Here is a 16,177-nt window from a genome sequence, read left to right as displayed (position 1 = left end):
ATGTATTTTTTAATTATCTACAACTTTTGTTTGAAACTTTTTTCGATTAAATGCCTAGATTCTAAGATACGGCCATTTTTACCCTTTTTTTCGTTAAGGCCACATCGTATTGCAAAAAAATTAGCACCATTCGATTCAGCGACGTCGAATTACCTTTKTATCAAACTGTCGAGAACTTCTACCTGAAAGTTTTTCCTTCACCTCTTATTGACTGGGCTAGATAGTAATGTAAGCGATACGTGTTTTATGTTGTCTGCATCATGTACGGTTTAATTCATATGGTTCCGGCTTCATTTTCTAAACTAACATACGATGCACGATATCGCATTGTCGTCTCTAGTTACCAATTGAATAGTCGCCATTTACAGTAGAAAACCAAAAAGAAACATTAGCGGTCAGTAGTCTCGCAATTTTGTCTTCTTTTTAAAAATTGACCTATTATTTTGTTTAATAAATTTTAATTTAAAAAAAAAAAAAGCACATTGTTTGATCCGATCACGAGTATACCTTCGTATTTGCATATATGAGATATTGATACAATTATTATAGTATCATTTATTATGTTAGATAACGTTTGCTTTATTTTCATATTACTTTATTCTCCTGAATTTTTAATATTATTAATAACGATTTTAATTTAATTATTTGCGAATATAATAGCAGGTTAACAATGTGGTTTACAATTATTTCTAAATTTTAAATTCGTATTTTATATCGATCTAAACATCTTAACTTCTTTTAATTAGTTTTGTTATGAAACGTGATATTAATTTCAATTATCAAATGAATAAATTTGTAATTAAGTAATACACATATATTATATGAATGATGAGAAAGAAAAGAGGGGGGAGAAGAGAAAAAAGAAATTGTTGCATGCGTTGGCGGCATCGGTTATACTACTCAAAGATGACAAAAGGAAATACTGGCTTCCCTTTGAACGCTTCTTCTGTCGTTTAACCCAGGACGTAGCTTTCCGACAAAGTAATTTTAATTAACGTAAAAGCTTATTGTCTATCTATCCGTAGAAGTGGAACGTCAGGTAACATCCGTTCTAACCAAAGAGGATCGATAAGAGCCATTCTAATGTTTATTCCACTCAAGTGGAAAAGTTTTAAACACAACAAGAAAGGTGGAATCTGACTTGGACTAGGTGGTTCTCAGAAACTTATAATTTTGTTCCCTCGATTAAACTGACAAATTAATTTCCTGCGAAAGATTCACAAATGACGGAATAAACTTAGGATTATGTATTTACGTTAGGACAGATGATTTTGCGCAAAAAAAAAAAAAAACGACAAAAGCGTAGGAAACAAGAAGCTTGTAATGTGTTAGATAAAAAAAAATCCAATATAGGATGTGATAACACGAGTGCATGTATTTCCGATACATTCTATTATAACTTAAGCACGACGTTCTTCTAACGTTACCATTCATTCTCATTCCACAATTTTTTCATTTTTCTCAGAGCTGTTCGTAATATTTTTGTAAGAAAAAAAAAAACGTATTATTATTTAACGCATTATTAACCCTTTGAACTCATATGTCACGCGTTGAAAGTGATAATATATAGATTTACTATAAAAGTCGTACATTACCTCTGAGGTGAAAACGATAATCATTTGCTCTTGTTGCGTATTTTTCAGTGAATTGTTTTTATTTATTTTTTTAAGAAACCTTTATGTTAATGCATATAAAAAATATTTATCACTTTATTCTATTTTATCTTGAACAATTATAAAAAAAATCAATGTTTATAATAATAATTAATATTATTATTATTATTATTATTGGCAGAAAATTGAGTTCAGAGGATTAATCAAATAAATTCTTTAATTACAAACTAGGCCTATGAAAGAAAAATTATTTTTTAATTTATCGTCAAGAATTATGGAGACAAAAATGAATGAAATAAAATTACAAACAAAAAAATCAACGTAAAAATATAGAAACGTAAGTTAGGAGATAAAAATCGATACTCTAATCAAATGGAAAATAAAACAAACCTGCCAAGAGTGGGAGTTTCTGAAGTTCTCGGTTCTTTGATATGTTGAATCTCGAGCTACTTTGTCTCTTATCCTTTTTTATAACAGGCCCACCAGGCTGATACTTAACTTTGTTGATGAGTGTCGGTGGAGGTGATGCATTACCATGTAGAGGACCACCTGACACTTTGTTCGTCTGCAAAATAAAATAAATCGATGATAAGAAAGATATATATAATAATTATAATAAAATATATTTAATTATACACGTATATAGATAATATAATATATTTCAGTGAAAACATATTGTATTGCGAATAAATTTGATAGGAAAATGGATAATGGCGAAGGGAAAGATTTTTGAATAAGAAACGCTAGCTTATAAGTAAACCGTGACAACTTTGTAACGAGAGATGTGCGATTTTGATTCGCACAAATAGCCACGATATTTGGCGGAACCGCAAGTCCAACATTACCGTCCCTTCTCTACTTTTGTCAAGTAAATACAACCTTCTCAAAGAAGAATATCACATTTCTCTCGTTGCAGTAGCTTCACGTAACAATATTTACGTAAAGCTTATATTTAATGGAAAATTACGTGAAGATCTTTATTAGAAGTAAATATCAAATTAGAAACACTTAAGAAAAAAGTAAATGAAAAGACAATTATTATCAACGCGTTACCAAAGCTTGAAATATTGCTCAGTAATAAAAAAGATGTTAAATTAAACAATTTCTACGAAGAAAAGTTAGTAAGAGAAATTAAAATATCATATCCAAATAAAAATAATAAGCGTTTCATTATTAAATAACGGGGATGAATGAATGAATGAGTGAAATAAATATTGTTATATTTTTTTATTGATTTTTTCTACGTTACGACTCAATAATAATTTTACTTGACCAACTCATTGAATTGCGAAAAAGTTCCGAAATATGAGCGAACACTAACGTTATTACAATTTGAAACTACGACACAATACTTTCGTCTCATCGCGAAAAGGAAAAGAAATAGAAAAATGAGGAAGACATAGAAAGAAAGTTAGAAAAAAGGAGAGAGAGAGAGAGAGAGAGAGAGAGAGCTTTTATGCGTATTCTCGCTTATTCATTTTTTCGTCCGGCCTCTAATTACTCTTCCACGGTCGTTACCGGTGTTTTAAGAGGTTGCAGCAGTAAAGATAAATATAGCATATAGTATGACGCTTAAAATAAAAACCACGTGGGCGAATTGTTTGCGGCCTGACATGCCTGTCGTGCTCCTCGTTAAGGGGTGTTGCGTGTTCACACGCGAAATAAAATTCCAAATGGCTTTTTTGGCTTTGTTTTGACATGACCCTAGAGAGGAATCCATTATTTAAAAGTCATATAATCTTGATGAAGGATATATCAGTGAGATTAATTAATAATAAATGATATTACGAACTAATGACGAGAGAAAAAAAATCATAAAGGATTAAAAAAAAGAAGAAGATAAGAAATCAAGATAAAATAAAAAAAAAGACAGTTGAACAAAATCAAAAAATAAAAACAAAAAAGCAAAAAATAATACGAAAGAACTAGATTTTAAACCGTTAACGCCGATTTGTACGTACAGAAACATTCTCAATACGAAACCTGCCTTCTTCTTGAACACATTTCCAGAGGCGAGTCTGCTAAACGCTTGCATTTTATACGATTAAGAGAAAGACAGACGACTTTGTTCCAGGATGCCGTTGTAGTAAAAAAATCATCGAACGAGGATCATCATCGTGTCTCTCTTCATAATCCCAAACGTTGCGTGCTCCGCGAGAAGAAATGGTCACGTACTATTGTCCGCCATGACACTCATATTTCCGCTTCTCCAAGATGAATTACTTCCTTTAGGAATACACGAAATTTTCAATCACCGTCCACACACTTTATTCGTTTTCTTTTTGGTGATTTGTTTTTTGATTTTTATTTTTACAACAGGTCATTAGTTAGTCGTTTATTTGAATAATCTAATATACGAGAGAACATTAAATTGTTTCTAAGTCTAACGAGGACCCTTCTTGTTGAAATTTAAGAATTGTGAATATTTTGGAAAAAAAAAGAAAAAAAGAAACAAGAGAAAATGAAACAACGCAGATAATTTGTCTTGATCCTGTGTTCCTACGAATAATTAATAACTCAGAATTATACATTTTTCGAAAGATCTATTATTCTGGATTATTTATTTATTTATAGATTTTTCTTTTTAAATATCAAACAACTTTTCATCGAGTCATTTGATTTCATTTTTAAATGAGCCATCTTACAATTAGATACCTAAGCTTTACATAGATGAGTTTTGAAAAGTGTTAACAAGTAGTAAGTTTTATTACGTGCTTACTAACACGCGTATATTGTTAGATAACTTTTGGAATATCATTTATCAGAGTTATCGATCGTTATCATGGTCGAAGCGAAGTACAAAAAATGTCGAGTTTTGCTTGATAATATTATTAAGGAATAGCAACGTTGAAAAAATTAAATTTTTTTGGTTGGACTGAATTATGTAAAATAAGTACACATGAAAGAATGAATCGGTAAATAATTATTGGTTTATGCTTAAAGTTATATGTTAGCTTGTATCATAAGAAGAAGAAGAATACCGGTAAACAACGAGCGTAGACAAACGAATATATTGCGTAATGAATCCCAAACAAGTAATATTGAACTTCTAATCTATACGTTCTATTTAACAGAACCGTGCAAAATGATATAATTAATATCAAAAGGCATAATCGAATTTGGAAAACACGTATCATATATACATAGGTCCGGTAAATATTTATTTTCGATTTATAAATACTTCTCGTTTTAAACAAAAATGTTTAAAGTAAAGTATTTATATATTAGAAAGGAAGAGTTTCCGGATTTTTGACCTTTTTAATGCAACACCAAAGTTTGTCACCTATTTTTAAAAAGCACCTTCTATTATATATTTAACAAAAATCTATATAGATGATCAAAATAAATAGTTATTGTATAAAACAAATAATAGCATTCTGATATAAGAAAATTCAACAATAAGAATAATCTATTAAAGATATAACAAAATAAATGAGCTAATGGTAAAGATAAGTATTATATTAAAATCGGAGAAAGTTAAATAAATAATAAAATGATTGAAAGAAGTATGGGTGATGGATTGAACGACCAAGAATAAAACAGAAAGATAGACATAGAGGAAGATTAGAGCTTTTGGCAAGCTATTGGCTCTCTTGGTATGCTGAACTATCGACAATCGTTCAAGGTCATCTTCGGTTGGCCTCAACCCTGAACCTACGCTCGATGGGAAAGCAAGTTACGTCTCGTTTTTATCAAGATAGACTTTTGGTCCAGAGTTGCAGTTGCATTCAATATATATATATATATATATATATCCTCTATCAACAAATTATTTTTCTTTTTTATTCGGAATTACGATCAAACATCATGAAGAACGCGCTTGCTCATACAAACATTTATTTTCTATGATTTTTATTTCAAATGAATAGAAAAAGCTGACCCGTGAAACGTAAATAGAATAATGACGAATGAACATGATATCTCGTGAGATTAGAAATTGAACAAATATTTATGTTGAATTGAATGCGTTACAAATTAATCATATGAAATGTATATTTCAGATGCTTTTAATGTTTTTGAATATTTGGAATATAATTACACCCTTAATTAACATGAGAATACCAATAAATGGTCTTTGATTACGATATTAGGAACAGAGAGAAAAATGGAATACAATTTTCACAATCATTTTTTTTCTTTTCTAAATGAAATCATTTATTTGCTATAGAGACTATCCTTGTAGCTATCTAGTTGAGTTCAATGAACCATTAATGTAAACTTGGACAGATGCAGTAATATTAATGATTATTAGAAAAGATAACAGACTGTTCACGTAACTTATTTGCAATTTCTGTAGTATGAAAATGAATGCGAACGATCGAAATTGTATTATCTTATTTAATATACCAATGAGTATTGGTATCGTAGCCGATTTGATTAAAATTTTACATGCAAACAGTAAGACTTTGTACAATTAGTTTATTTTTTGTCGTCTGGCATTACTTTTACGCATAACATATTTTCTTCAATTCTATTGCAGCAAATTGTATCAAATATTTCTAATTTTGAACGAACGACAAGACATTGTAAACAAAATTTGTGCATTTATGTAAAATAAATAAATTCTTATAGGAACGTCGATTTTTGCTCATATACAAAATTTCAATATACGAATAAGTGTCAGAATGCTATACGTTGTTAGTGAAGACGACGATTAGAGGTAATTTGAAAATTATCGATAACATCGTCGACGAACTTAGAACTTCGAATAAAGAGAAAGCCAACATAAGAAGAAAACTAAACAAATTAAATATCTAACAAAGTGAAATATAAATAGAAATATAATGATCAATTCCTAATTGTAAATTAACGATCAATGTAATCACAACCACTTCCCAAACAATCAGACGATCATAATTTATGATCAACGAATCGAAAAGAAAAGAAAAGAAAGAAATATAAAATCCATCCAAATAAATCGATATCCCAGCACTTTACTCAAAAGTTAACCCAAATGAAAGAATAGGCGGGAATTTAAAAAATGCCATTTAGAAAGTTAAAGATTACAAGCTAGAAAAACTCCGTTTAGCAATGTCAAAATTCTTAACATAAAAATATTAAAAGTAGAGTATAAATGATACTTAGAATATACGATAATGATTCTAGAAAAAGATTATAAAGTCACGTACAAACGTAAGAAGCCAAAAGCTCATATTTACACACGCACGTACAACACTCTTTTATATTAATTCACTCGTTTCACCTAAAAAATAAACACATTGAACGGAATAAGATAAAGCACAAGTAACACAGGTAAAAATGAATGTCACACGAACACGTATAGCTACTCGACACACTTTCCCACGTGCGTGTTACACCGCGTAACGCGCTATTTACTTTATTTTATTTATTTTTTTGTTTTTATTCATATTTTATTTTGTTATTTTTTGACTTTAATAACGTGAAAATCGCTCGACGATAATAATTAATATATTATAATAATCGATTGAACGATCGATCTTTGAGACGACAGCAATCGCTTATACAAGTGCTATCCCAACTATTACTGATGACTTTCCTCAAGAAGCAGTCTTGTGTCGTCTAACCTCGTTTTGGCTCCTCTATTCTCCCCACCAAACTATACAGCCATTACTACCGTTCCTTATGTACACATTATCGACGACGATAAAGATCGATCCTCTCGAGAAAAGAGAAATCGACAGATTAAACAAGTCCGAAAATTTCATTAATTACTCATTTTTCTAATACTTTTAAATACATTACGATTTTTATTAAGAAATTCTATTTATTAAATCAACATAATTAATATTATTTTTAGGAATATTGTATTAACCAGCCAATTTTTATTAACAATTTCTTCTTTTACTATAAAATGATTCGTTCTTGAAAGTTAAAAAATCATTCAGCGTGATAGACGTTGAGGAAACATAATAACATAGGCATTACGAAACGTTAGCTTGTAACAGTCAATTTTATATGACGTTTTTTTTTTTTTTTTTGAAAACAATTTTAATTTACATTTACTCGTCATTTATAGACATATATTTTCTTTTTTTTCCTCTTCTTCTTATTTACAATTATACATATCTGAAGCACTGTACCACAGCCACTACGTGGCTGCCCACAGATGAAGGAATGCGATCGACGGCATCAAGTTGCATCGTAGTTCATTTTCACGACATCATGCTTATGATCGCCAATAAGAAATCATTTCTTATCGGTATAAAAATAAATCAACCGCAATGTTATGGCGTTGCCAACAAGTGATCATCTGTAACGACAATGACAATAAGAGGTGAACGAAAATTCGGCGATAAAAATGATTCAACAATTCCTTTTAACGATCTAAACCGATTGACGAACATTCTCATTTATATATAAGTAAGAAAAACTATCAACATAAATTTATGCGTAATGTTTATCATTTTATTTATTTTTATATACCTATGTATAAATATATATATATATTTATATACACACACACATATAAAAAAAGAACTGAGAAATAAAAAACATCTCGCCTGATGTTTTAAAAACGTCGCCAAAAACCAAAGGCCGAGTCTAAATAAAATAAGATTGAGTGCCAAGTTCTTGCACAAAATTCTCAACAACGATCTTTTTTTGTTATTCATTCCTTCGATTAAATTTGATTCACTATTTTATCAGTTTGATTAACTTTTTCTTCGACTCGATGACTTTGAAAGCCTCGAAATTGCAAAGGAAAAGAAAGCGTTTAGTTTGAAATCGATCATGATCGGCGTACGAAGTTAAACGATCGTAATACCATCTACCTTAAAAATGTTGTAACAAATATATATAACTCCTACGTAACTCTATCTTTTTCTTACTCTTTTTGTTAACTTACCAATCCCGATCACTCTCTACAAAATAACAATTCAACACAATCAAATCAATCGCTTCGATCACATCAATTCACTAAAGCGTATGGATATATACTTATCGACATGCATTTATGATTGTTGTGCAATTTTGCTCTAGTGTCATCAAATCGTCCGACATAAATTAGACATGAAACGTGTAAGCCTTTAAGATTTTTCCGACATTGTATCATATATTGGGAAAAATAAAAAAAGAAAAGAAAAATATACGCGACATGCAATATTTTATATTGTATGACTCTAAAAAGAGAACAAGAAAAAGAAAAGACCGAAGTTTTTGTAATAAATCTTAAACTTCATTTATTTCCTTTTTGTTTGGAAAAATTATTGTAGAATTTCAACTGTCAAAATTAGTTTTTATTATCATCAGATTAAAATTTATAGATTTTTCACGTTCAAAAAATAATCTTTTAATAACAAGTCTTAACATTTTTATACTAACAAATCTTTTTTCTTTTTGATTTATCTTAATAAAAGAATAGCTATGAAGCTTCATTGCAGTACAATCTAAGACACTGTACACCCATACGAACTTGTTAATGACACAAAACGAGGAATCCATGTATTACTATAAATTTTCCTGATTAATCGATCACAAGTCTTCTTTTCCTTCATCTTTTTTAATAATGCAACGCAATCTCGTCGTAATTGCAAATGTTATAGACGTATTTTACAATTATTTTGATAAAAAATATAAAAAATAGACGTTCAGCATTCTTTTTTTTTGATAGTACAACCGAACTCAAAATGATTACACCATCATAAAAGCAATGGATGGCACAAATGGAGATAAAATAAAATACCAAATAATTACTATTGTTTTTAAAATTTGATTTTAAATTTACTCCTAATCGAACAAATAAAAAACAAATATATACATATAATTTATAATAAATCTATATTTTTTTAATTGTAAATATCCTGTATTAAAGAAATAATTTTTGTAAGAACGATAACGTTACATCAGACGTAAAACGATTGATGTTACGTGAATAATGTACTGGAGCATCATTACAACACTACCATTATCATAATCTTTGTTGTCGTCATAGTCATCACGCGCAGTTTGTGCATATTTATGTATATAAAAAAGGATAGAGAGAGAAATAGAAATAAAGAGGGGGAGGGTGGGGGAGTGTGATGAACGAGTAACGAGACGCCGTCTTTCCAACGACTCGAAACGAAACAACACCGGCAACATTCTGTTTGTGTTCTTTCTACGTCGGAATTCCAATGTTGGCGCGCGTAGCGCCGAGCTTTAACCTTTTCGATGCTCCAGACACGACGAATAACTTCACAAAAAAATGTTTACGCAAATATACGAAATGGCGCATGTATGTTTGTTTACGTATAGTCAGGAAAATAGATTCTGAAATAAGAACATTTAGCGACCTCAAAGTTAGAGGCTTAATTACCTACATTTTATAATCAAAAGTAATACCTTAAAATACATTTTAATCAGTAGGTTGCATCATAATTCTGTATAATTTACAATCAATTTCTTAAGTATTCCATAATTGGATGTGTATATATATATATACATCGAAGTAACGGAAGAATCAAACAACAGAGGAAATCATTTGTCTCCTTTTAAAATATCCTTTTGTATAAATTTGTATAATTAATTGTTCGATTTTTATTTGATTGAGAAATATTGACATACATTTAATTTACCATATTAAATTCTAAAATACAAACACGAATGATATCTCTTTCATCCTGTAAATCAATATACTTGTAATACTTTTAAATAATTCTACAAAATATTACGATCGATGAAGTGCATAGAGAAAAAATGAGACATAGATACAAATATAAATGAATTTTGATCACGTCTCGTGGCAGCAGTCTCGGCATACGATCAAAGCTTCAAAGCCTGGAAGCGAACCAACGAACCGTCATACTGTTCCCATAAGAATGTGAAATAGTAAACGAATACCATAGCGCGTTTCATGTTACGTCTTGGTTTTATTCCCAATGATATATATCGTCGCGATATTTCATAAGCATAGAAAAGATTGTTTGAGCCAAAAACGCTTAAATTTTCACTTGACTCAAATTAACTAAAATAAACTAAAGATATAATCCTGAAATGTTATTAGTCCGTGAGATTGATCAATCACCGTAAAGAACACCTGAGATAGGGAGAAAAGAAAAATGGGATGATAATGAAGAACGCAAAAGATTAATAAACATTTAAATCTAGTAAAATTTTTTTTATATTTCATAAAAAAAAAGATCCCAATTGCGTTAACGAGAACGTTCTATACTCAGTTACATTTATCGTGACAGACCGGCCCTGTGACTATACACGGGAAGAAACATCATCGCGGTTTCGTAGGAATGCGAGCACAAAATTGCAGAATGTTCCGTTGCACGATAAATTTTAAGCTTCGACGAGCGTACAAACGTGTAACGTAGTACTAACAATAAGTAGTGTAGTTGTGTAGTTGTAGCAGCAGTAGTATATGTATATACATACGTAAACGGTAGAACGATTCACGAGCATTGGATTAAGAGAATTCCAAGTTGAAAGGGGAGAAGGAGAATAATTGTTATGGTCAAGCATATAAATGATACAACTTTTTCTTTCTCGTATCATTAAAATGTCAAATGCTTCCAAATCGACATTGGCTTAATGCTGGAGTTTTACTTAAGACTAATTAGAAAAACAGTAAGCAGGAAGTGAGGGATCTGAACGTACTCGGGAATGATTGTGTCTGTAAAAAGAGAGAGAAAGAAGAGGGGGGAGATACATAGATAAAGAGAGTCGTGTGAAAAAATTGCGCAGCGAATAGCCAAAGAATCAATCTCTATATATATACATATATATATAGAGAGAGAGAGAGAGAGAGAGACAATAAGAGACAAAGATCGGCGATCCTGACACTGATAATCTACTTTACAATAGATGACAGAGTAGAACGCGCGAGAGGGACTATATTTAAGTACGCGTCACGGTAGAAGATAGGGAAAACGTTGAGATGGTGGGGGTTGTGATGACGGTGGGGGGGATGTGGGAGAGAAAGGAGGGGAGAAGAGTAGAGAAACTAGAGATATAACCTCACCTCGTCGCCAGCCTCGGCATCCTTGTTGCCGTTCTTTCCCTTGTCCTTGCTGGTCTTCGACGACGTTTCCTGGAACATAAGTAATCAAAGCATGGCAGATCTGGTTGGTGTAGTAGCGTGCGCGTGTTCACGCGTGCTTTAGACTCGTCCCTTCAAGAGAGGGATGAATTGGCACTCGCAAGAGCACGCTTCATGTGTTGCGTGTGTATACGTATGTCCTATATATATATATATATATATATATATGATGTACATAAATATACATGTATATATATATACACACACAGTTATATGTATATGTATATATATTAAAAGCACGGTATCAAATAAAAAAGGAAAAAATACCATTATTGTGTCGTGTGCGTCGGAGCCCGAGACGCGCGAGAGAGTAGTCGAAACTCACACGACCGCCTTTAATAGGCCAACGATGAATTCCTCCGTACGCAAGAGTTGGGGGACTTTTACTAGAGCGGAGCGGCGAACGCTTTTTTCGCGTCGGAGAGATAATCGAAGAGAGTAGATTTAACAACGTATACGAAGGATCGGGTCAAGAAACGAGTGAGACGACAGTTTCCACCACGCTACTACACCCTTGAGTAGCTAAGGCCGCCGGGGTTGTTCCCCCGGTGTACTCTTTCTTTCTTTCTTTTTTTCTTACTTTCTTTCTTTCTTTTTTTTCTTTCCTTCTTTCTTTCTTTTTTCTCTCTTTCTCTCTCGCGCGACACGTTAGCTCCCTTCTTTCTTCAGCTCTTTCCTTCTTCGCTCTTTCTCTCTGCAGTGGAGAAACACCATTCACGTCGCGCAGCACTGAGAGAAAAAGGGAGAGAGAAAGAGAGAGAGATAGACACACACATACACACACCACAGTAAAAGGTTGGTAGTAGAGAGAGAAAGAGAGAGAGAGAGAGAGAGATAGGGGAAATGGATAGAACAGAAACAGAAAGATCCGTAGACAGACTGATCGAGTGTAAAGAAAAACTTTGGTGGTAAGAACGTTCCGAAGACACTACAGCGCGACACCAGTAAACTATCGTGACAAACGCACCTTTTCCTTCCTTAGCCGGGTCGGCATTTTTTAACGATCTTTACAAAAACGGTATTTCACGAAGATCGAGAAAAACGCGAAGACGAGCACGCCCAAAAAAGCACGCGTATCGGCACGTCGGTCTTTGATCGCGAGCGAGCCGACGACACACGAGCACGGCATCCCTGTATGCGCCGGCCATTGGCCCTTCTTATTGGTCGTTCTATCTTCGCTGCCATCGCCATCTCTCCTTCTTTCCTTAACAAGACCGATTGCGCCACCGATTGCGCCTTTTTATCTCTTTCTCCCTTTTTTTTTCTTTCTTTTTCTATTTGTTCATTTCATTAATTTATATAGATTTTTTTTCTCGATCATTTCAACTGTAATACCGCTTATACAGAAAAAATATATTTGGATTTATTATGGACAAATTTTTCTATGAAATTACTATTGGTTGATAGATTCACCAATAAAAAGTCACATCCTTTTACATGTGATTCTATTTGTCCGTGATGTTCATTGAATAGAAATTATCTTTTTATTTAATATATATTGTCGATACTCAACGGAATAATGGTTAAAATTATCTTTTCACCACCCGCAGGGAACTTATTATCGATTTATTATTTATTGATAAATATAGATCTTTGTATAAATACACACATGAAATAGGTTGTTATATATTAAAATAAATATTTAAATGGTAATAAAAATATAGATAACAAAAGATGTGCAGCGGATTGTTAATCGATTGTTTAAACATCTGAAATGTTAGCTAGACATAATAAAGGGTTGTTTTTAAGAGAGAAATGATTATATTAAAATTATTTAATTTTGTTAATATTTAGAGACAAAATAAGAATCAATTATGGATCCAGTTCTGAAAGTATAATTCTAAGTAATTTACTAAGAGTAATAAATACTTTTATTGCGAAGTAAATTTAAAAATCTAAAATTTTAGCATCTCAAACCTACGACTTGTAAAGAAGCGATTCAAAAATGGGAAGAAAAAACGGGATTAAATGCTAGCGAAGCAAAAGAAGTCATCATATCATTTCAATGGCCTCCAATAGAAAAAATGGATAACAGTTTAGCTGTTTTTGTCAATGTAGAGTTAGTCTCTCTTTAAAGTATCATATACTTTTTTCTTAACGTATAAAGTTAAAATAATGAATAAAAATGAGTTATATTTTTCGTAGAAAATTATCTTTATCTTCTAACATGATAGAAAGAATAAGTGGAATTAACTCTTTAAAAAATTTACGAATATTATCCGTTGCTCGTAATTCTATCAAAAGTTTTTCTGGATTAGAGGGGGTAGGTGATCATTTAGAAGAATTATGGATATCGTACAATATGATAGAAAAAACCAGAGGCGTAAACTTGCTTAAAGCGCTCAAAGTTCTATATATTGGTAATAATTTAATACGAGATTGGGTAGAATTTAATCGTTTGCAAGAAAATCCTAATCTAGAAGATCTATTATTTATAAACAATCCTTTATGGGAAAGCATGGATACTGAAGCATGGCGTACTCAGGCCATAAAGAGACTTCCAAATTTGAAGAAACTCGATTCAATACCAATAGTGTATGTATAAAGTGATTAGATATTAACATAGATAAAAAAAGAAATGAAACTCAAATATGTTTTTAGCCGCGCTACTGATGACGACGATGATTTATAAGATGCATCACATTGGATGAAATAAAATCAATCAAAGAACAAAATATAATGCATGTATTTACATGTGTAATGCTGTCCCCCCATGATAAAAATGTATTACAATATTGTATTTTTTTTTCTTATTATTTATAATTCAATGTAATGGGTATCCTTCTTTCTTTGTACTTTCCTGTTATTGTATTTGCTTTCTTTCATATATAAATCACAGCATTATTCATAATTTTCTACTTTAATATCATTTAGTCCAAGTTCTTCATTTTGCTCAAAGCTTCTTTCATATTTTGTGATTTTCAATTTATCATCAGGTCCGTCATCTGACAGGGTTTGTACAAAACTATTTCCAGCTGGATCATCCAATATTAAAGTTATTGTTTTTTTCCCTTCAAGAATGTCTGTTAGCTGTGATATAAATACTTCAATTCTGTTAACATTTTCAGCATCCTTACTATCACCCATGAAGGCTGTAGATGATAACAATTGCTCTTTAGTCGCTGCAATAACACCTTCCACAGTAGTAAATCTGCCTCCTAAAGCTGCTGGGCCAACTTCTAATTCAAGTTCTGGTATTTCCATATAACATGTTTCCGACTTTAATAAATCTCTACTAAAATCTTCTTTTCCCGTAATGGTTACCTCTATTTTAACTCCTAGAGGCTCTACACCTCCACCACTTTTAACTTCGTTAGTTCTATGACCGCATGCTTCGCACATCGTTGCCATAATCACGACTTCTTTAAAATGTGGTATATCTATATAAAGTAAAAATTTAAGGAAAAGTAATATATATTTAATATAACAATTTTTTAATTATACAAAATATAAAGCTACAAAGAGAGAGAGAGAAAGAGAGAGAGAGAGTGATTAGCCAATTAATTTTTATCTCCGAAAAAAGGATACTTGTCAATTTCATATTAGTCTCACAAGGACTATTACAATCGGGACAATTTGTAGGGAAAGATAAAACTTCACCCTCAATATCTTCTAACGTATGTTCTCCATCTTGTATAGGTTTTAAAAGAGCTTCTTCATTTTCGTTATAAATTCCTAGTAAATGATTTTCTCTTTCTGATCTCTTAAAGTAAGTAATTTTGCACTGAGAATCTTTAAGCGGTACATTTGGGTTTTCAACATGGCAGTTTCCAGATATATCTTTAAAAATAATTGTAAATGGTTTGCTTGGTATTTTAAGATCTCGTAATCTTGTTAAAAATTTATCTATCTCCTCCGCGGTTTCTGGATATTCTTCTCTGCGTCTTGATTGGTCTTGTTCCAATCCTTCGATACTACGATCTATTATACCTTCAATCGTAGTAATTTCTGCTTTTTGAGATCCTTGCAAGATCTCAAAATCTATTTCTGGTAGGTGAACGCTGGTATAATCTGACTTTATTACTTGACGATTCAAGTCTCTTGGCGTGCTAACTTGTAAGGTGATTTTAATACCTTTCTCAGATATTTTACTTCCGCTTTGAATTTCATTATTTTGAAAACCACAATTCTCGCAATTGAAAGAAATTACCACAACATCTTTGTAATGCGGTATTTTAGTCAAGAGAAGTCTTGTAATACCCTAAATATAAATGAAACACAAGTAGTTAACAATGAAATATTATATATTTTGAATTTAACAACAATTTATCTATCTATCCATTTATCTTACATTTTTGCCACAATTTACACAAAGACTTTCTATCTCGGTAGTTTCTGGTTCAGGATCATCTGCCGTAAAATTACGAAAAAGTGATTTACATACGGAATCAGGTTCTGCCTTCCTTTCGCTCGCTGCCATTTTCTTAGTTTTTTAGGTTATGTCTTACATTCTATATTTATTATAATTGACCACGAAGTATGTTGTTAATCGGAATGTTTAAGAAGAGCAACTCGAATATAGAAAGTACAAATATTTTCATTAAATATTGTGAATAGA

At 31.5% G+C, this 16,177-nt stretch overlaps 3 protein-coding genes across 5 annotated transcripts in view; 1 reads left to right on the top strand and 2 right to left on the bottom strand.

Annotated features, from left to right (window-relative positions):
* LOC106788790 (serine/threonine-protein phosphatase 2A 56 kDa regulatory subunit gamma isoform-like) overlaps positions 1 to 12,797 on the bottom strand; it is a 19,623-nt gene extending 6,826 nt beyond the window's left edge. Inside the window, exons 1-3 of one of the 3 annotated variants that reach the window (XM_014752365.1) lie at positions 11,887 to 12,797; positions 11,542 to 11,610; positions 2,004 to 2,178 (exon numbers count right to left, since the gene is read on the bottom strand). In XM_014752365.1, coding sequence (XP_014607851.1) covers positions 2,004 to 2,178; positions 11,542 to 11,610; positions 11,887 to 11,889 — 247 coding nt within the window. In that variant the 5' untranslated portion in view covers positions 11,890 to 12,797. Of the gene's footprint in view, positions 1 to 2,003; positions 2,179 to 3,600; positions 3,840 to 11,541; positions 11,611 to 11,886 lie in introns of those variants that run through there. The other 2 variants (XM_014752364.1, XM_014752366.1) reach the window with 2 other exon arrangements.
* Positions 12,798 to 13,257: 460 nt separating this feature from the next.
* Positions 13,258 to 14,357, top strand: LOC106788795 (dynein light chain 1, axonemal-like). The gene is made up of 4 exons (XM_014752376.1): positions 13,258 to 13,451; positions 13,527 to 13,678; positions 13,765 to 14,154; positions 14,221 to 14,357. Exons 1-4 carry the CDS (start codon positions 13,434 to 13,436, stop codon positions 14,249 to 14,251), a joined length of 591 nt encoding a protein of 196 aa, XP_014607862.1. The 5' UTR covers positions 13,258 to 13,433; the 3' UTR covers positions 14,252 to 14,357.
* LOC106788793 (zinc finger protein ZPR1) lies at positions 14,291 to 16,144 on the bottom strand. Its single transcript, XM_014752374.1, has 3 exons — positions 15,911 to 16,144; positions 15,148 to 15,820; positions 14,291 to 14,999 (listed from the first exon to the last, which is right to left on the bottom strand). The coding sequence occupies exons 1-3, from the start codon at positions 16,037 to 16,039 to the stop codon at positions 14,461 to 14,463; spliced, it is 1,341 nt and encodes a 446-aa protein (XP_014607860.1). The 5' UTR covers positions 16,040 to 16,144; the 3' UTR covers positions 14,291 to 14,460.
* Between the last annotated feature and the right edge of the window lie 33 nt (positions 16,145 to 16,177).

This window comes from Polistes canadensis, unplaced genomic scaffold (assembly GCF_001313835.1).
Source record: "Polistes canadensis isolate GaletaPanama2010 unplaced genomic scaffold, ASM131383v1 scaffold_154, whole genome shotgun sequence".
Lineage (NCBI taxonomy): Eukaryota > Metazoa > Arthropoda > Insecta > Hymenoptera > Vespidae > Polistes > Polistes canadensis.
The sequence above is the reverse complement of the archived record's forward strand: the minus strand, read 5'-3'. Positions and strand labels throughout refer to the sequence as shown.